We start from the raw sequence: 22631 nt of genomic DNA, 5'->3' as shown, positions 1-22631 counted from the left end.
ACTCTTTACTGATTTTTTTTCATGAGATACGGTTTTACAACTAAATGTTTACAAATATTAAATGTCTTCTAGTAAGCATCCTGTACACTAATAACTAACATTAAGTATTTCTCTGTAGATTACATTCTAAATGTACTTCTTTCAGAAGACAAGCTTATAAAGAGGCAGAAAAAAACCACACAGTCAGCTGAACAGTGATGAGCTATTAACTCCCAAAAGTCAAAATACACAAGATGAAGTCTCAAGTCCATGCTTAATTAATGGATGAACAGTATATTATATTTATATTAAGGAATTCAGGAATAATAAAACTATATCATTTTCTGACAGCCAGAAGAATTGAGTCCAATGAATTACTCTGAGATTAAAGCCTTTTGTTTGAGCTTTAAGTTCATAATTTGACTCGTCTCAAGCATTACAAAGTTTCTGTTTTGATCAAGAAATCAAAGGCAACATATAAGAATAGAATCTTCTAAAACTGATAATCAGAAAAGTTGAGGAAGAATAAAAAGAAAATACAGAGCGGTTGAACTCATGAAATGAAAGCAGAGATTGCAGCAGAAATGCAATGCGAAGCATTCAGCACATTTATATACTTACAGACTCAAAGACTATCTACATGAGACTATGTTTCTTTGAAGAGGATTAGATATACTCAATACCCAGCACATATTTCCATTCATTAAAAAAAAAACACATTGGTTCAGACTTAGCCCCGGCTAATGGATTTATTCTGGTGATCAATGGAAACATTTAAAACTTATCATTTTTAGATTAGTAAGAAAAATCTGTTTTCAACCAGGGACAAAAAAAAATAGTATTTCATTCAAAACTGAAACAGTTCTGAAGGATTACAGCATGATGCTTTGAATTGCATGAATTACAGCCCAGTCCTTCCCAAACATACAGCAGTTACCTGAGTTCTTTCTACAACACATTCATAACATTAATTATATAAACAGTAAAAAAGCTTAAAAACAACAACAAAAAACAAGCACCAAAAACAGTGAAAACAGAAATTGAAGTGAATTTGCATGTGTCATGTTCAGCATGGCCACAAACCATAATTCCTGAACTACAATGCATACAAATTTCAGAGCTATAATTGCCAAGCTTATCTGTCATAGCTTTATAGATTCTGAACTATGTAATAAAGGCCATTTTTAGAACTGGAACACCAGTATTTAACTGCAAAAATATTTATTGCAAAAAGTCACACTAAGTGCCAATGCCTGTTGGCACTCCTAGGTCTCCATGAATTGAATAGTTGTATAAAATCTTCTATGAGGAAGCTCTGCTGTGTGCATATATAACTACAAGTACTGAGCAAACCCTGATAGTCTCTTGTTGATGCAAAGTACCATTTTAAAACTACATAAAAGGTAATACTACATGCAAAGACAGATCTGAATGAACGTGACTACAGAAACGTGATGACTAGGAGAAAATTATATTCTCAAAAGCTAATTTTTTCATATGAGAGAAATCCCATTTTTTCTGCATTATTGCTTTTAAAATAAATAAATAAATAAATAAATAAATAAATAAATAATCAAAGTCATAATGGGAAAACACTGGAAGTTTTGTTGCCTTTCGTGACATTCACTTTCCCCACTTCCCATTCCTTGTACTTCCCTATGCCTCATATGGCATCCTGATTCACATTACCTTACATTGCCATAGTCCAGATTATTAGAGCTAATCAGTGCAATACCATTTACACGACAGCTTTGCTTTAGCATTTTAGTGAGCAAACCCTAATAATGGTGACTGGTAACACATTTTGTTACATGCTAAAAATAATCAGGATTTTTCAGATTCAGGTTTTCAACAGCTACAAGAAAACAAAAGCGGCGAAATGCAAATCCCAGATGCTTCTGAATTGTTTCCAGAGTTTTCAGAGAGGGAACTGTCTTGTTATTATGTTTTACATGACATAACATACCTATGCATACGTGTGAACATGAAAAGCACGATGCAAAATGACACTACTAACACAAGTTGTTATTCTGCCATAGCCAGATGATTGCAATCTAGTTTCAGCAGGTAATTGCAAAGACCTCTGTTGTGCAAATCTGTCCACAGATCTCAAGCTTCACTTATGTCTAAATAACTTCATGCAAGAACACGTGTCCTTCTACAACATAAACTGACAGCTCTGATCTGCTCCAGAGAAATTACAGTCCAATAAAGATAGACAATTTTTTTTGAAAGTATGAAGATCTGTTTTTCTGCAGTATATTAAGAAGTGCAAAGTTTGGCAAGAAAGAACCCGTAATGCTAAGCAAATGTTCCATCACAAGGTAGTAATTTTATAACTAATGTAATATATTAAGAGATCTGAGTGGAAAAAAGGCAAGAGTACACAGCATGTAATTCATATCACATTGGAAGTGGGACGTGGAAAAAACTTAGCAGCAGAACTTGGGAGAAAAGAAATCTAACAGAAATTTAGGAACACTCATTAGATTTCCTTTCTTCTTATCTTACAAAGCTTTTTTTAAACTCCTTTGTAATGTAAATAGGAAATACTACTTGTCTGAAAGGGTGGTCAGGCACTGGAATGGGCTGCCCAGGGAGGTGGTGGAGTCCCCTTCCCTGGAGGTGTTCAAGGAACGTTTGGATGTTGTGTTGAGGGATATGGTTTAGCGAGAACCATTGGTGATAGGTGGATGGTTGGACTGGATGATCTTATAGGTCTTTTCCAACCTTAGTGATTCTGTGATTCTGTAAACGTATGAATGTGCATTCTACGTATTTTCTACCATATGCAGACGTTACAATTCAGAACAGAATTTTAAGAAAGAAAAGTGGATTATACTTTTGCAAATAAAACAAAAATTAAAACTGCAGTGAAAATTACGAGGGGAGGACAGCTCGCTTTCACACCAGAACGCAATATTCATTCCACCCAGGCAGTGTGTGTTCAGAGGCTCTCATAGGTACACAAGAGTGATTTTCTGTACCTGAAAAGAAGTGTGCCTTGAAGCCTTTTTTTGACACGGTATTGTCAGACCTGAACTCAATTCGCATGTTGTTGTACTGTGAGGTGATAACTTCAGGCACTTCCGTACCGCAGAATTTACCATGGAGTTTAGAATCAGAAGAAAGGCCGCTGCGAATCTCCACGTAATCATATTTGCACACCTGGGAAAAAGAGAGATCTTTATTTTTTTTTAGCTAACCAAAGGAAAAGCATGAAATTGGTTACAAACGCAAGGACTTCAAATGCTATGTACCACTAATATATTAAAATATCGTTCCACATTTTCCTGAACCTGAAAACATTTGCAAATGCTTACAGTTGTTCACCTTACATGAGCATATTTAAAGTCAGTAAGACTGAGAGGTCTTATACTCAAAATTCCATTATTTTTCACAATCTAGATATTTCGATTTTAAAATGCTTAAAATATGAATCAAATCTAAAAAGTAAAAATATCAGAATTTGACTAAAATCTATAAATGTTCACCCTATAAATTTACAACTATCTTTATGCAATAAGCCAAGTACCCAAATCCTACAAACATTCAACAGTTTGCTCCTCAGAAATTAAAAAAAAAAAAATCTGTTTGCTTAGAATCATAACAAGAGAGGTTTTTATCAGAGCATTTTACCATAAGCAGACTGAGCTAGCTGTAGGTGTCCCTGTTCATTGCAAAGGAGTTGGATTAGATGGCCTTTAATGGTCTCCTCCGACTCAAATAATTCTATGAATCCGTGATATTCATTTACTCATGAACATATAAATCTGCACTATTAACTCTACAAATCTTTCTTTAAGTGTAGCACAGCTACAGAGGGCTAATACGTGTGGCTTTCCCTGATTAGTTAAAAATAAAATAAGATACAATAATGTAATAAAAAACCTTCTGCAAGGCCTACTACTCATGATAATACATTCAATGCATAATCTCTTGGCCAACATAAAGCCTTCCACCCAAAAACTTCTAAGCTTCTTAGGCTCAACAATTAATCATTTAATCAAAAATGCCCCAGCTGCCTGCAATTAATAGCTTAAGAGAAAACAGTGGCCAGGAGGATTCATACCAAGCTTAGACTCTCCGTTAAATATGGGTTGTATTTGATAAATCACAATTTATAGTCATAAAAGAAATGCTGAAATCATATTCATACAAGGCAAAGAACAAAGATATAAAACTTGAGTTACTATTATATATTGATTTATATTAATTGTAGGATAAATAATAATTATGCCTACCACTTTCAGATATAATTCACAATGTCTATAATTTCAACAGTATATCAGTGATGAACTGTGATGCTCTTATAGGTTTAGATTAAAAATGCAATGTAATTTGAGATTGGTCTTACTGTCCTATATAAAATACAAATAGAATTAAAAGATAATCACAAAATTAAAATTGTAAAATGTGAATGCAAAAGAGTAGAATTTTAATACTGGTACTTCACGGAGCTCCTAAAACAACAAAAAAATTAAAATGCTAAATGTATACAGGCAGACATTAAGTCTGCACTCTGAAAATATCTGTATGTCCCATTAATTATGTATGTTTCTTCTGATTTTCACAGTTAACAATATAAAGCTGAAGTCGATTTAGTACCACTGAGAGGGTCAAAACAAAGCTATAAACACTGAAAAACATCTATTTATGTACTTTTCATATCTGCAGAGCTTGCATGTCCTGCATAACCTTAGAAAGCAGATAAAGCCTCTTGCACCTTGCTTGCAAATCTGGCTTAAGTATCAAGAAATTGCAGAAAAAAAAATGTATGAGTGTAGCAAGGGAATTTGATGGTATAACAGAGCCAAGCCTAGGAAGCAGAGTCTAAACATTGATGTGAAACCCATACTTCTAGATACCCAATAAGTATCATGCAATAAGCAACATGCCCACTGTTTTGCCTGAAGCTAGAAGGAGCAGCACTTCCTACACAGTGATCTCTGCTCTGTCCCTTTCCCCTGGGATGAGAAAGGATTTAGGGACTCCCTGGGCTTCCCTGCTTGGTGGCTGCCACCTCCAGCTAGCACTGCATGCTCCTGGTCTGCACTGACAAGATGCTTGGAAAGAGTCCAGCCAAGTGGTGGAAGCTGGCTTGTGACTTGCTCCTAACACAGCCTTGGGCAGAAGCACTGCAGTTGTGCTGTTATTTTTTCAAAGTACATCTCCTAAGTATCACAGAATCACAGAATCACAGAATCGTAGGGGTTGGAAGGGACCTCCAGAGATCATCGAGTCCAACCCCCCTGCCAAAGCAGGATCCCTACACCAGGTCGCACAGGTAGGCGTCCAGGCGGGTCTTGAATATCTCCAGAGAAGGAGACTCCACAACCTCCCTGGGCAGCCTGTTCCAGTGCTCCGTCACCCTCACTGTAAAGAAGTTCTTGCGCACATTGGTGCGGAACTTCCTATGCTCCAGCTTCTGGCCATTTCCCCTTGTCCTGTCTCCGCACACTGCTGAAAAGAGTCTGGGTAGAAGGGTCAAGTAGACCCAATCCAGATTCACATGGAGACAAATGGCATTCTTCAAACAGCGTTGTTACTCCATTGTGCCTTATTTTGAGTACTGTTCCTTGTAAAACATTCACCCTTGAGAGGCTTGCAAGTGATTTAAACGTTCCCTGGCTCTGTCGCTAACCAAACCTTATGTGTAATCTTTGCAGTCATAGTCTGTAAAGATGATTTGGTTTCTCCAGATTTTCTTGTCTTGAATTCTTTCCAATACGTCTCAGACATTTGTTCTGTTTTACTTTGTTGATAAAAAAAAAGTCAGCTGAGACTCAGCAGAGAACATGTCTTCTAAATTTCTTATAATACACATACATTCAGTTGATACGTAAAAGAAAGATATTCTCTCCATGTTTGTTTTGAAAGAACCCAGAAACAGTCCCAGAACAAAACCAAGAATATCTATGGTTATTGTCAGTGTGCAAACAGTTAAGTGAGGGTTTTATAAGGCAATATCTATTTCTGAACGCTCATTAAACTGTTTAGCGTATAACAGATTGTGCAGCTTTTTGTTCACAGTTACTCACTTCATTGCCTTCTAACTCAAAAAACTCAAACTTCATTGAAATTCGGTACTGCGTTGGGGCAACCACCTGCCACACACAGTTTTTGTTTGGAGGATATTCTTTGGGCCACCCTGGTGTGGTTATAGTCCCATTTAGCTTTGTCAGAAGTCCTCCACAAGCAGCTGTAAAATGAAAAGGGAAAGCATCATTTCTGGAACGAAACTGTGTTTTACTGTAAACAGAAGCACACTGAGCAGATTCAGTCCTCTCATTACTTGCACTGCTGTAATGCCCAGACAGACTAATCAGAATCTTGTTTTATCATGCTTGGTGCAAACAAAGAGAAAGAGACAGCCCCTATCTTGAACAGCTTGCAGGTTTGTGGGCAGAGATAAGTTTCAAGACTACACATGGCTTTATCATATTCATTCTTTTCCCTTCCCTCCAGAGACTCTGGTTATTCTCTCACAGCCTTTCCCATGCAAGTCCTCTGACCTCACTCCTCTCCTCAGGACCTTGATCACCCTTTTCTTACAAACAGACTACTCAAGATGCAGTTCACATTGCCCTGGCTTCTTTTATTGATTATTAATCCAGAATCTGCCCAACCTCTTTCAGCTGACATATGTGCCTCCCCATAACCTATAAGGTACGGTCATTTCTTTAGGACAGCAATCACGTACTGTTCAGATATAATTATGTTTGCTGAGGTACAGATGTTCAAATAACACAGAAAATATCTATTTGGAATGTAATTGTAAATTAGTCATCCCTATACAACAGAACAACAGTGTACAGCATGTGTGAACGCAGTTCAGATAGCAAAAGATAAGCATATTAATCTTTTCCATCTGAGCAAAAAATGTTGAAAAAAATATAATGGGATTCACAGGGGGTCTCAACCACATTCTGTTCCATTCATGCTACTATCATGGCACCATGACAGCATTGAAAACCATCCACAAAAGTTTCTGAGGAGCTGCTGGGTGGAAGTTCTTCCTTGTTTCAACTGCTGCATGCTAATGCTCAGCACTTTCTTGAATGTACTGAAAACCAGCACCTGTCATCTAGCTGATGAAACACACACTCCATCAACACTAACATGCCTGGGAGAACTCTTCAGTTTCTGTGTTAGAACACACATGGGCAACCCAGACTTCCTGCTGGCATCTCATTTCCCATGCAGAAGACTTATTGTTGTACCTTTAAACATACCAAAACAGACCTGGTACAGGTTTTAAAACTGCAGTTAGATGACATATCTGCTCCCAAAATCATCCAGTCTACGCAAAGAGTCCATCAGACCACTGGCTTTCAGTTTCTGTTTTTCAGCATCACTATATTGTTCCTTGAGGCAGTGGAGGGAAATATGAAAGTACTGAAAAACTCTTAAAGCCCTCCAATATGCTGCCAGCAGGGGAGATTTGGATTAAACAGCATGAAGCAATTTTCTGGGCATGTCAACACTGCGGTGAAGCATTGGGCAGAGTTTGAGTTGGAGGCTTCTACTCTGGCATCATATGTGAATTAGAACAGCTGAGGCACCCCACAAATTGCCAGACTGTACTCTAGGATGTAATGCTGACTGTGACAACATAGTGACTTTAGTTCAGTAATCCCAGTGAGCATCTACAGATGGTAAGTAATACATCATGTGGAACAAATGCATTTACACTTCTAGGGATAGCTTGGGGGGTTTTGCTCCATGCTACACTGCACTATTTAGCATGATTCCTCCTTTTTCCTGAGCTGCTTTCTTGTTTGTGTGCTGAGGAATTAGTGCTCCTCTCTTTATAGGAGGAAGAAGAAAGAGTTTTCTGAAGGATGGGTAATCTTCCCTAATGTTTGGACTCAGATCATTAGACGGACTAAGCCAAATTCCTTCCATGAATTTGGACTGATGATCAAAGGGCCTACCTCTGTCTTCATGCCTCTGCTAGATTAACCTTATTTTCTGCATGCTGACTAATATGCAGCCATTTCAGTATACCAGACCTTCTGAAATAACTTATTTTTCCCATATGCTCACTATTAAATTTAAGGAGGGGGAAAAAAAAAAAACCAACAATCAACTCAATGACACCTTCAGACTAATATGCCTACACACAAAAAACAGTCAACACCCACAGAATCAAAAGCAGAACAATAAATGCAAAGAATCCAAGCAAAACTACCCCAAATTGAGACAAATCATGAGTGAAAGCCAGGGAATTGGAAAATAAATAGAGAGCAGTGAATCATATCTGAAGGAAACCGTAACACAGAGCACTCCAATTTTCAAAATCTGTTCACCCCTGAAACACAAATAGATGAACTCAGATAAGAATAACTCATGCTATCCCTGAATGTATTCGTGTTTATGAGTGAAAATCCAAACAACAACTGCTACGTAATGATCGACAGCTTTTGCTTCTTTCCTTTCATATGAAAAACATATATGAAGCAAAAGCTTATCTCAGTTCAATCTTCTGTTTATACAAACTTCAATTTATCAGGTTTTTATTTCGCCAAATGATTACCTGAGCAAGCCTCACTCATCTCTGAAATGTAGAATTTTTTTACCAGCAATAAAATCTGACTAGTATTAGGGAAGATTTCTCTGCCAGAAAACTCCATGATCAGACTGGCAGTGGTGAGGATTTCTCTGAGTTTTGCACTGGAATAAAGGATCTACTGCAGCCAGAGCCTGTCAGGGGGATCATTCAAGTTCCTGACAGCAGCACATTGCTCTGCTGATAATCCTCTCTTTGCACACAATGGGAGACTGAGTTAACGAGGATGAGTAATACAATGTGAAGTTGGGAAAAGCATGAAGTTATTTGCAATGTTTCCAATCGACTACCAGGAAAACCTGAAACATGAAGTTTGTGACAGCAATCCAACGAAAGATGACCTCTATGGAGGGACATAGCCCCAGCACCACTGCTTTCGAGGCAGCCCTGGTTTTCCAGGCTTGCTCCACAGACCTTACATTGCTAGGAGAGAGCATCCGAAAGGCAAATGACCAAAGCCTGGAGCTTCAATACCTGAGAGCATAGCAACAGACTGTACCTTCACAGCTCTTTTTGTCAGGACCGAGTTCATAGCCAGGATCACAGGCGCACTGGTAACTGCCCAGAGTGTTAACACAGCGCTGCTCACAGCCACCATTGTCAGGTTTGGCACATTCATCTTCCTCTGCCAAGACAGGGAAGAATGAAAAATGTGTTAAATAATTACCTTTCTCAGCTGTAAGTGACGGATCAGTATTAACCCCGAAAGCTGTAATACATGCCATTATAGGGTGTGCTACAAAACACACCGTGGATAATGACTAGAGCACTTTCAAACACTAAGGAGGCCTGTAATGGAGAAAAGAAATGTGTATTTTTGTGTAATTGTTTTGCTTTGCTTTTTTACAGTATCTACTGACAGCTGCAGATCTAGTTTATAAGCACTTTGCTGGCAACACACAATAATTTAGGCAGCATTAATCTGAAGGTTGTATAAAGTATTGAAAGAAAGACTGAAAATCCAGAGCAGGGTCACTTGAAGGGCACTTCATCTCCCACAGAATCAATTTGTGCATTATCCTGAACGCATACTCAAAAACAGATTAACAGAATCCTCAAATCCCAGGTTTTCATTCTACTGATATTAAAGTGAACAAGATACATCAAGGTGGGGGAGGGAAGGGAACAGTGTATTGTCTGTACTAGCTGTGAAGTATACCCACGAGGTTCATTTTAAAAATATTCCTCAGATGTTGAAATATTATTTCCTTACAATCTTGAGACAAGTAATTCCTGAAGAGTAAAACAGAGTTCCCACCCTTATGTCTCTAGCCTTCAAAGTTTTAATTCTCTAGAGTGGAAACCAACAGAGTAAGAAAATCCCCAGCTTGTGGCTTTGCAAGGGGGCAAAAAGGCTTTCCTTGTGACATGACTTGTATTTTCGGGGCTAGCATGGCCCAGTAGCTGCTGTTGCCTTTCACTGTGCCTTAGGTAGAACGGAGCAGGAACTCCACAAACTAACTAGAGACAGACACTGAGGCCACTGGTCACTTCATGGTTTCTCAGTTCTTTTTTTTCACCTTGTTGATGGACAATAATAAGCTGATAATGCAGCCTAATGCAGCAGAATAGCTAGAAGAAACATGTAGATTCAAAGAAAACAATTTTAGTAGAAAAGACCCAGTCATCTCTATTATATTATTTGATTTTATATTTGATAATACTATTAGCCCAAGGAATGTATTTTGCAAGAATGGATATGTTTCAAGGTGCTTCCAAATCAAAGTTGATTAATCTGAAGAAAGCAGGTAGTTGGACTGAATATATTCCCTTCATTCTTTGGACATATTTTACAATTTTTTTTTTGTAAAAAATTGCATGTCCAGGTTAAAAAAAGATATTACAGAACTGTTTTAAGTCAAAAACTGGGCAGCCTGGTCTGGTGGTTGGTGACCCTGTACATAGCAGGGGGGTTGAAACCAGATGATCATTGCGGTCCTTTTCATCCCAGGCCATCCTATGATATGATATGATAAAAACAGGTTCAAAAATATTTTTTTGAATCCCATTATAATTTTTTTTTTTTTGGTACAAGGATAAAACACAGACTCATAGAATCATTACAATTGGAAAGACCATCCAATTGGATGGTTTTTTTTGATCATCCAGTCCAACTCCAACCCATTCCCACCATTTCTACTCATCATGTTCCTCAATGCCATAGCTCCACGATTCTTCAACACACTCAGAGACAGTCCAGCATCTCCTTGTGCAGCCTGTGCTAATGCCTCACCGCTCTCCTAAGAAGAAATTTTTCCTAATATCCAATCTGATCCTCCCCTGGAGCAACTTGAGGCCATTATCTCTCATCCCATCGCTGTTATCTGTGAGAAAAGGCTGACCCCCACCTCTCCACAATCTCCTTACAGAAAGCAATAAGATCTTCCTTGAGCCTCCTCTTCTCCAGACAGAACAATCCCAGTTACCTCAGCTGCTCCCCATAAGACTTTTGCTCCAGACACTTCACCAGCTTTGCTGCCCTTCTTTGGACAGGCAAACGATAAGAAGTTCACAGGTCTGAAAATAAGCTTTAACATTTACCTTTAAAAAAGTTAGCTGCAAATCCTGCTTTGTTAACCGTTCCATCAGAAACAAACTTCATCCACAGAGTATTAGAGGTAGATCTAATGTCTTCTGGCTTGTCGTAGCCACAGAAGTGACCGATCAAAGGACTGTTTTCATTCATTCCATCTCGAATTTCCAAGTAGTCATATGCACAGTTGTCATGTCTTTCAATCTGCATTAAAAAAAAAAAAAAATTTTTGAAGGGATTTTAGGGATTTTTTTCAACTTGACCATAAATATAAAATATCAGTCACATAATAGAATAGAAAATTTTATAAAATATTTTGTGATTCAAACACTAGGAGGGTGATAAAAGGAAGCAGAATCACTAGGCTGTTTAAAATACTTTTTTTTTTTTCTTTTTTTCTTTTTTTTTTTAACAAGAAGAAAAACTTGAGATTGTTACATAGGATACAACAATCTAAACGGGACAAAGTAATTAGGAGAGACAAGCCCATCTCTAAGCTTCCCAATGTTCTGCCAAATTCCTGTTGCTCTGAGTTCGAGTAAATTCTTCTTTTCTCATGTACATGCAAGTATACAAAATCAGTGATTCAATAACTGAGTCAGAAATATCAGTCGGTTTTGAAATGTTACAAGGCTCGTTTTTATTAATATGAAAAGACTTTTAGACATCGCCAACCTGCCTGACTGCGGATAGAGATCAATATTTTATTTTCTTTCCTTATTGTAAACACAGTGCAAAATGTTGCATTTGTCAATGCCCACAGATGTTGCGGGGCAGTTGAAAAAAAAAAAACCACAGTGAATGAAGAGTTTGAAGCATTTGAACAATTAGACCCAAACACACTTTTAAAATTATGAGCTACTTACCAGCCAATAGAACTGATGACAAAAAATATCATTGTTATTTTTCTGCGGCCAAAGAATTTGGTTTCTGTTGCATGATTCCTGATTTCAGGTGACTCTGTCTTAATTCCAGAGTCAAGAAGTTCATCTTTTTCATACTGTCAGAGCAAAGTACTGAAAGCAGAACAACTGAAAATGCACTTCTTGTTTAAACAACCTGCCAGAGGATAGCCAAGCACAGACTGCCATGCCAGTGGCCATATCTGCATTTCCCCCTGGGTAAGTCTTTACATAATAGTATCTTCAGAGTCAATCAGAGGAATTCTTGCAACACAGAAAGCAAAAGCAGACAATGGGATTCTATCTGAAGCCTGAATAATAATTATGCCTGTCTTTGCGATAGAAATATTTCCCAACAGAATTGAAAATCCTCTTGATCTGAATCATTTACTTCATGTTACTCAATTAATATAGCGCCTCGGCTATGAAAGCATTACCTAAATCCAAGTGCTCAAAACTAAATCCTCTACAGGAACAATTGTTCAACCAAGTGGCTGAATCGTGGGATATGTCTGGGGCACAGAGAGAACAGTCAGGGAGGGAGGGAGAAGGGGTTGCAGAAGCCTCAGATTCAATTCAACACATCTCAGCTCTGTTAAAAGGAACAAGAATCAATTCATACCAAGCTCGGAAAAAACCCACATCTAATACTTTACTTAAACAATAGCTGCACATTCGGTACCAGTCGTTGGTGCCACTCTGCTCTGGCTGAGCATTATGACTACCTCTAAGCCCAGTAACCACCACAGACTAAGGAGCTTTCATTTAGCACATTAGGAATGTTGCTTCCTTTCTGTAAGAGGGAAGTCTAGGAGGAGGGGTTGTTTGATTTTATTTCATTTCAATGCCATCAAAATATGGCTCTTACACACAAAATTTCTCTGTCCTCTTTCCAGCTTTCCAATTCTTCAAGTAATTTTCTCCCACTCATTTCTCTGGCACAAACCATATTGCTGTAATTTTTCAGTTATTTGCTCAGGAGTTACTTTGGGCCAGAATTAGAGAAATGAGAAAAGCCCCAGTGATTTAGGGTGGAACTACCTCTTACTGACTTCAGTGGCAGCTGTTTGCAACTAACGTGGTCAGACATATGTCTACCTGAGCACTGCTAAGTCTTTGACGCCGTAATGCAGATTGCAAATTTTCATTCATCTGAATAAATGCATGACATCATATCCAACTTGCTTTATAATCTCCAAAAAAAAAAAAAAAAAAAAAAAAAAAAAAAAAACCAACAAAAACAACCAACAACAAACCAACCCATACTGCACTCCGATGTAGAAAGAAGTGACCTGGCACGAAGCCCATTAAAATCAAAGAAGGAATTGTGTATTTTTCCCCCCACATGTCTGTGGACTTGACACGACTCAAACTTTTAATTAACATCTGTTTTTTTTCCACGTTTCTCATGTTCTATGGGGCAGTATGGAAATTATTATTTTTAAAGGCCAAGTGTAGCTCTGAGTTACATGTACCAAACTCCTACTGAGGTAAAATGTTAGGGCTTTTTTTTTTTTTTTTTTCCTGAGAATCCCTATTTTTGGCAGAAGGAAAACGCTACAAATCCATTTTGTATAACAGCGAGTTGCTAAGCTTTCAAAGACTACAAAAATCAAGCAACTTACAGAGTGCTATTGATTTCTAATAAAACGATTCAAAGTGGTGGCCATTCTACCACAATAATTTATTTTTAGAGTACTACTGCTTCAAACAATGCCATTATTATTCATACAGTCAGGGATTAAATAGCTATATATAAATTCAAAGGTAAGAATAGTGTTTCTGAGAAGCGATCAGTGGTTTTAAGGCTGGTAAGTAAAGGTAGCTTTTACCTGTGCAAACCTCATGTTTTACAATACTGTTGCACAGCAATATTGGGAACACTGCCTTATAAAGTTCTATTAGACTTCCAGAAGTTTTTCATTTTTCCTTTTACAACGGTAGGAAATCTTCCCAGGTTAATGACAGGACAGCCAGTAAGCTTAGCTGTAATTGGAATGATCTGGTAATACTTATTTACTGGAGCAATAACAATTTCACAAGTTTAAAATTTCATGTGGATGAGAAAAAAGCAAAAGAAAAAAGCAAAAACAAACAGGTTTTAATAGAAAAATGCAGTTCTTTTAAGAGAATGAAAGGTACCATTGGATCTGAAGGATTTGGAAGAAACCCAGAATTTGAGTGGCATTAGTGAATTACATTGAAAAAAAATGACAGAAAAATTCCTAAGTCAGGCCCATAAGCACAAGAAAGCAATGAGAAATCTCCTGATTAAATGGAAAGCTAGGTAACTTCAACTTTCATTCTCAAGAGGAAAAGAAATTTCTTTCACATCATTCCAGCTTTGAGGGAAAAAAAAAAAAAAGAAGAAGAAAAATAATAAGAAAAAATCCCCCACAATAACAAGAAGATTTTATCAAAAGATAAAGATTTGAGGAGCAAATCTGAAAGCAATCACATTTCAGGTGAGATTGTTTTTTTTTCATTATTAATTTTTTGTTGATACAGCCAAACTCCAGTTCAGGTATACATATCTTCCTCAGATAATGGACTTCTGTCAGAAAAGGTGGGATGTATGTCTAGTGGAACTTTCAACTCCTTCAGGAGACTATATGCATTTTATTCCCATAAAAATGATTGAAATTAACATTATCTGCATGGATTTTAACAGGGCCACTCACACAGAGAAGTTTAATATGGCTCAGCCCTACAAACCTTCTAGATTGTCTTAGATTGTTGGTGTTTTTCAACACAAGTCCTTTAAAAAGATAAACACAAGGACCACTCGTTTTCACACAACAGTATAATAAAGGAGGCTGTAACAATGAAGAGCAAAAAAAAAAAAAAAATTAAAATGGAATTCCCAGTCCTCATATCTCTGGTATCATACAGGTACTGGAAAGTGGAGCCCCCCCCCAGGCAGCCAAGAAAGAGGAGGTAATCCCACACTTGGTGGAAAACGCATTGCCCACAGCAGGCAAAACAGGATGACTCACTGATGCAGTTTGAAATTCTCAATTTCCCCAGTGCTTTCATTTCGGAGTGGAGGTTATTTATACAGTTATTTTTTCTAGCATTACATATGGATAATGAGAATTCCTCATACTTAAGTGTACCTTTCAAAGGACAGAGAAGTGATTTTCTCACAAACACACTGCAATAACTCTTTGGCCTGACATTTACCTTTTTTTTTTTTTTTTTTTTTTTTTTGATCTAAGCTGGCACGAAGAACTGCGATTTTCAAACAACTTTATGTTTTACTGGGCAGCTCACCAAGGATTCAGTCCAGAGAGGGACTTAGTACCAAAACAGAGAACACCTACGTTCCCGCGCTTGGACCTGAAATGGAAATCAGCCCTGACAATGAATGTCTAAGCAGGGCACTTCATTTTCCAAAACAACTCCAATTCTTTGCAGGCAGCCCTGTGGAACAGCCAGAAAGAAACACAGCAAAGATAGATATATGTAAAAGAACTCCTGTGCCTTTCCCGAGCTCCTTGTTTGGTGCTCAAGGGCATCTTGCTGCCCTGGATTCACACACCAGGAAAGTGTGTGCCTTTCAAGTCCTTACTTGGGACACACTTCAAAACACATCTAGCAGAGGTGCTAACACCCTTTTGACTGAGACTACCACCCAACTATTTCAATTTCTTTCTTCTTAGGAGGAGTAGAGTCAGCTCATGACTCACCTCTAGAGTGCCATAATTCTAAAGCCTGCAGGAGAATGGCAGTGTAACAGATCTTACTGCAGCCTTAACCACTACTAAAACGGTGCTCTCATTTTCCCTGTATAGATGAAATTGAACTACAGTCAGTGCAAGCAATGATGTAATATGCACATAGATCAACCCTAAGCATCTGCATGGAGGCCATGCTTCAGAAATCTCCTACACAGTGTCACTTCTCTTGCGATTACAATAAAAAACACTGAGCAACAATGTCAGATTAGTAAGGCTCCATATCCATACAAGCACGAGGAAGAACTTCTGTGAACAGCATTTGAAAGGATCTTTGGGGAGGAAGAGCTCACCTGCACTAGACCAGACCACAATCATATTCCTAAATCTACCTACAAACTTCAAAACAGTGTATATGTACATATATTAAAAAAAAAAAAAAAAAAGAAACATGAATATTGTTTATCATTTTTGTTCTTGTTATTTACCACTGTTTAGCAGTGTTTACATGGAGAGATGTATTATAAAGGCACACAGCTATGACTCACCACAGATTTGTTTTCTTCCCCTTCTAAATATACATTTAGAGACTGAACCTAAGGAGACTTATATATTTTTATGTAATATTTTGCTTTTTTTTTTTTTAACAGAAGCCAAACACTGCAATGTTTTCTTTCGAGATTTCTTTTTTAAAGATAAGATTCAGCAAAGATACAAAATCCCTATTATTTAATGGGATATTAAAGCAGACTTGCTGAACTGAATTACGTATTTGTTAAACTGCAACAACTGCCAGCACTCGAAACGTTCCAACTCAAATAGCATAGATAATATAAAGACCTTTAATCTTCTTGAAAACTTCAGCAAAAAAAGGAAGGTCCATGAAGAGCTGAATTGGATTCTGGATGTTATTTATCAGAGAGAATTCATGAATTCCCTCACAGGTTTAAAAGGATTTCACTTTAACGTCACTGCCATTTATCCACTAGATGGTTTTCCGAGTTAGGTTAAATCAGTTTACCTCAAATGCTTGAAAGGTTAATCCTACATTGTAGTTTTCAGACACTGTTATTTTCCACACGCATTCCTTCATCGGTCTGTAGTCATCAGGGTAATTGGGAGACTGGATCTGGCCTTCGTTTTTGTGGATTTCACCTCCACAGATCGCTGGTTAAAAGCATGAAATTCAAAGTCAACAATGACATTTACAATCCCCAACACCCAAAGTGACATTTTTACATCCCTCTTCTTTTGAAAACTAATGACGAGAAAATACTTATAAATCTTGCAAGGACAAATTATTAACATTTAGTCTACAATACGTATTTCAGTGAGCGAATGCTGTAGATCACCATTTCTAGTAGTGCTAAATGTGTTTATTACGTTGAAGAAGACTTTGAAATCACTGGTAATCTATCTGAACCTATATGTTTTACAGAATATAATTAAATGGCCAAAATAATGTTTACTTCTTGTTCACGTTCAAGATATATTTAATATACCTTCTCCATTAGCATTTACTAACCTTTAGAAAGAGAAAAATAAAAAAGAAACCTCATATTTTATAATAGACATTTTGGCCTACAGATTATCACTACAAGTTTATACTAAATTTAAAGAAATATTTCATATTAACAACAAATATTTGCATGAAAAGTAAATGCACTTTCTCAGGATCCATACCCATAGCCACGTGGAGAGCTGTAAATAGCAATTTAATCCTAGGGTTTACTACCATGGATTCAATATTTAAGAAAACAGGCTGTATTTTAAACAGGTGAATGTAGACTTCATAATGCACTCAGTGTGTGGGAGTACCTCTTTATTAAGTTATCCCAGAGCATATGGAAAACTTTAGTCAGATTTTCTGAAGAATGAACAGAAAGTATTCAAATAATTATTTCCACACACCGAGCACAAGAACATGAATATTTAGTTAAGTAAAGAACAGGCAAAAAAATATTACAAAAACTATCAGTGATATCCCTGGAAAAAAAGGTCATCTGAAATCTGATCCCAGGATGTTTCAAAATGTCTTATCTACCAATTTGGTGTATTCTACTCCCTTTCAGTAAGAGAACACCAATTTCGTATTACTATTTCTGACTATATGTATGTATATGTGTAAATATACATACAGTTATTTTTTTCCAAAGGCATCTGGTTAGTTTTTTATCTCCAGAAGCAGCTCATTTTCTAGTGCTGTCAGACACCCACCTTCATAAACTGCTGCAAAGCCTTTTCCAACCCAGTTGCTGCTGCTACGGAACTCAATCCACATCCTGCTGTCAGAGGACGCGAGGACTTCTGGCAGTTTGTCACCACAAAACCTGCCTAAAAACATGCAACCAGTAACTGCATTTTCTGCTGCCCCAAATGCTGCAAACATGTGTTTAACATTACAGAACACAAGTAACATAACCAGCTCAGTGGAACTATTCACACGCTTATGGCCGAGCACACGTGTTTCTGCCCATTAGAACCTAAATACACAAAGATTTTATTATGAAGTGTTTCATTGCTGTCAGGCTAACAAGTCAAAGTAAAAAAAAAACAAACTTGGGGGAATTAAGTTGAAAAATGATTGTTATAGATTGTGTATGTACACAGACCCGGGCATTTTGGAAGGGCAGAGTAAGTGCTAATCTGAAAGAGTGTAACATCCAGGTCACGGTAATACTGCTCATCATGTCTAAGAGCCAAAGAGATTTAAAAACTAAAATCCAAATGACCCTGGACTATGTTATCCTCTTATTTCAGCCTAGGTAGGTGAAATCTCCATTTATCTAGGTGATAGAGAAAGGGTAATTACTGTTTGGTATTAATTGTTTCGTCTTTTCCTTAAAAGATGAAATAAAAAATAGAAAAAAAAATAGGCACTACCATTAAAATTCTTTCCTCTGTATCTACTTCCACTTTATCTTTCTACAGTTGTTTTTAAATTGTGAAGAAGGTTGTGAAGATGCAAACCAATATTTTAGTCTTAATTCTAAAAACAACAACAAACCTGACTCAAGAAGTTGGAGACTCACGTTTCTTACAGTCTGAAACCCCCAGATTCAACTGTTGAAGTCCACAGAATGTCTAATGTAGTTCTCTGGATTCAACTAGTGTTATTTATTCTAAGTCTATGGAACTAACAAGGAAAGGTCCAGTTATGACAGGGGAAAATTTATCCTTCTTTGACAATTTAAAAATAAAGGCTTTGCTATTTTAAGTCATACTGTCCAGAAAAAAGGGCTAGTACACAACCCACAGGTGAGATGGTAACATATACAGAAATCACTTGGGCAGCATGAAAGTAAGTTTACAGAATCATATATACTGACATTCATTTAAAATAAAAATTAATAAAATCACTGAAATGAAGTTCAAAATCAGTATTTTATCCTTTGGAAGAATTCTGACCTAGACTTTAAATCCCAATATGTAGAAGTTGAGATTTGGGTGCTCCGTCAGTATAAACTGCATGCTATCTGAAGTTGAAATTAATCAATAGCTATCCTTTTTGTTGTTGTTGTTCAAGAGTTAACCAGCAAAGAAGATGTTGGACACGGTAGGCTTAGATCTAATGGCAGCATGATGGGGCACGTAATCTCCCCACCAACCATCTGAATTAAGAAAAAGATACCTGCAGCTTCCCACACATTACTTAAACTCTCAAGACTTAAGTCATTATTGTTTTGCATGTTCTTCGCTGCTTTTGCACTGAAGAAGCAAAGAATATGTCAGAGTAACCTATTTATAATTTCAAAAGCACAGGAACAGAGCTGGTAAGTACAACTTGACAGTGGTGGGTGTTCACACCCACTTTGCATGTGCTCATCACATGCTCTATGGATTCCCCATCAAATGCTCTGCAGCTCTGTCACGATACTATTTCCACATTTCTGTAAAACATCTATGAAAACACCCATCAGCAAAACAAGAAGTTGCATGTTTTGTAGTTTTCTTCTTTCCACACATGAAGCATGCAACATGGTACGTGTACTGACTAATTGCAGGGAACGCTTGAGATTTGAAGTCACGTAAAGGAAGTACTTGAGACCATTTAAGTGTTTGTTCCTTTCCCACCTTACATACGTTCTAGGAAGCTAAAAATAAGTCACAAGGGTATTACAGCTACAATAGCAAGCAGTAAGTCCACTGAACTGTATGAGTATGGTAAGTCAGTGCAGCATTCACAAACTGCATACCAAGCAGAGGTGATTTTCTCCAGTAGCCATCTCTTACTTCAATATAGTCGTACCAACAGAGACTGCTCTTGTACAGGTCCATCGTGGTGAAGTTTAGAACAATCTAAATCAGAGGAGAACACGTCAGTAAATAACCCACGGTTCATATTGGAAAACAATTCCAGCAGCATTCTGCAGGTCTGAAGCCAGTGGTCATTCTTAGCAGGACCTCAATGCTTAGACAATTAATTTCAATTATTTCTAAGTAAGTAAAAGTTTATATGGGAATATTAAAAATGTTCTATAATTTCACACAGTTGAGAACGTTCAAGACGAACTTAGCTGCTTACAAGGAGGCTTTCACTGAAAAATAGGGATTTGAGAATGCTCATATAGCAAAATGAGATCAAAACATCATATTAAGCATGTCATTTGATAATTCTCTTGCCACTTCTTTTTCCACTCCGTTCTATGATTATAAGCTGCAGAGACAGGTATAAATTTTTGTTTTGTTTTGTTGGTTAATTTGTGTTTCCATTCAACTACAATTTTAACATTTTTTACTTTCAGAGAATTTTTTTTGCTGCAGAGAAGTTTACTTTCAGAGTAGCAGACGCAAAAAATTAAGTCTGCTCTCTTAGTCTCACATTTTTACACACAGAACGTATGCTTTGATGTTAGTTTGACACTTTGGAAACTCCACAACATTTAGATAATATTGACAATGGTGGACCATTACACGAAAAAAAAAAAAAAAAGAAAGAAATGGTACATATTTCCTATTTTACTCAGACTTGTAGTGAAACTACAATACAGCTTTTAATACAGAGATCTTTGCATTATCTGGAAATCTGAAACTGGAATTCAAATTTTACTGAGCGTATCTGAAAGTGGGCATATTTTCAATACATGATATCAAGAGTACTGTGGACCATCACATTATCTCACTTTGGTTTAAAAATACTCATCTTAAACCACCATAAAGTTACACTTTTAACAAAGTAGGTTTTAGTCTGATCATAAGTTCACACTACCTACAGGCTGGGCTCCAACTGACTGAGACAACGTTAGCTTTATGCCCTACAATTTCAAGGATAAGTTAAAATATGAAGATTAAGAATCATTCATATTATGTATTATGAAATCATTTCCAATTCATATCCTTTAATTGGATTTAAGTATATTGGAAAAAGAACGCATCTTCTTTCAGAACATTTCCTCAGCATACATTAATAAATATTTCAGACTAACTATAAAAATCTTCTTTACTCACTGATGAGCATTAAGTGGTTCTATTTTTAGGTTTGATCCTGGGAGCTCACAATTGAAACCTGCTATTATAAAACAACTAGGAATTGCCGCACAGCAGCAAATACCTCAGAGAGCAAAAATATATCTCCATGGCAGCCTATGAAGCAGCTGTGTGTGTCAACTGGCAGGATAGGAATTTATCCCTTGGAGGAGAAATAGAGCATCATAATAATGGGCCCAGATAGCCATACTGGATGCTTTTCTTCCATCTTTTCTGAAGGCACCATACGTCTCTCCAAAGACAATGACGTGTTACAATATTAAGGCAAGAAAGGGAAAAAATTTTCAGGCTGTTAAATTCTCAAAAGAAAAACAGCTATTGGAGGAAGCTCATTTAAAGCTCACATCAAGTCCAGTGGTGTGGTTGTGCAGGTTAGAGAATGGAGCGTTGAGGTTGAAGTTCCTCTCCAAACAACCTCAATGGAGATATAATCTTTCATAGCAAAACCCTACATGCCTTAGCATTGAATTATGGGTTTGCTTTAACTTACTTTTCATAAACAAACAAAAGAGTATACGTTCATACAGTTACAGTCTCAAAAATCTCTTTTGCTTTCCACAGAGAATGGAAGAAGGTTCTGACTATCTTAAAAGCCATACTGCATCTTCCCCCATCACAGAATGCTGCCTGCATTCTGTTTGGGTGGAAAATCAAGACCACGTGCAGCTTTCACCTTTACTATGTTGATGCAATAGGTAACAGAGAACATCTGTGAAGCTGCATATAAATCCCAATAGGCAGAGCTCCCATACAGTGAGGCTCGTTACCATTGGCAGCTGCAGCCTTGTGGGATGAAGGTATGAGCCATGAAGCATGCCAAGGACCATCAAGATAGCACTGAATAAATGGATACCTGTTCTGATGATTGAATAAGGCCAAATGTTTATACCCACAATATGCTACCACAACCACAAAATCTCCAAGAGGGTTGCTTAAACCACAGTCTGCCTCTAGCACTGTGTTCTTCTTGGGAACATCCTGAAGGCTGCTTTGGAACATTTTCAGAGTAGCAGATGTAAAAAATTAAGTTTGCTCTCTTAGTCTCACATTTTTACGCACAGAACGCATGCTTTGATGTTAGTTTGATGCTTTGGAAACTCCACAACATTTAGATAATATATAATATTTAATAACTTATCTCCAGAACTGGTATCGGCCCTCTGGATCATAAAGACCCATAACAATGAATAGTCATGATATTGTAGGCTTCATTCAGAGATCCAAGACAAAAATGGACTGATCTGAAATCAAACACAATTGCTGTATGACCTCTTCTCTCCGTATCTATAGTAACTACAATAGAAATGAACATATTTAAAATTATATATGCAAGTTTTCAGGAATAGATTTTTTCTTTTTTGAGCAGTATTCATATTGCCTGGCTTTGGATATAGATTCCCCTTCCCTGAACTTTGAAAAACAGAGCTAATAAAACCCTAATGAAAAAGAAAGAAAGAAACAAACAGAACAAAACAGTTTTG

General features: G+C 37.2%; 1 protein-coding gene across 4 annotated transcripts in view; it reads right to left on the bottom strand.

The window, feature by feature from the left end:
* TLL1 (tolloid like 1) overlaps positions 1-22631 on the bottom strand; it is a 132883-nt gene that overhangs the window by 18311 nt on the left and 91941 nt on the right. For all 4 annotated transcript variants that reach the window (XM_090138484.1, XM_090138486.1, XM_090138485.1 and 1 more), the window contains 7 exons: positions 19860-19962; positions 17881-17997; positions 16685-16830; positions 11093-11288; positions 9051-9176; positions 6021-6181; positions 2967-3147 (listed from right to left, as the gene is read on the bottom strand). In XM_090138484.1, coding sequence (XP_089994610.1) covers positions 2967-3147; positions 6021-6181; positions 9051-9176; positions 11093-11288; positions 16685-16830; positions 17881-17997; positions 19860-19962 — 1030 coding nt within the window. The remainder of the gene's footprint in view (positions 1-2966; positions 3148-6020; positions 6182-9050; positions 9177-11092; positions 11289-16684; positions 16831-17880; positions 17998-19859; positions 19963-22631) is intronic.

The sequence above is a fragment of the Phasianus colchicus genome, chromosome 4 (assembly GCF_987193195.1).
Source record: "Phasianus colchicus chromosome 4, bPhaCol1.hap1.1, whole genome shotgun sequence".
Taxonomy (NCBI): Eukaryota; Metazoa; Chordata; class Aves; order Galliformes; family Phasianidae; genus Phasianus; species Phasianus colchicus.
Note: the sequence above shows the minus strand (reverse complement) of the source record. Positions and strands in the feature narration are given on the sequence as shown.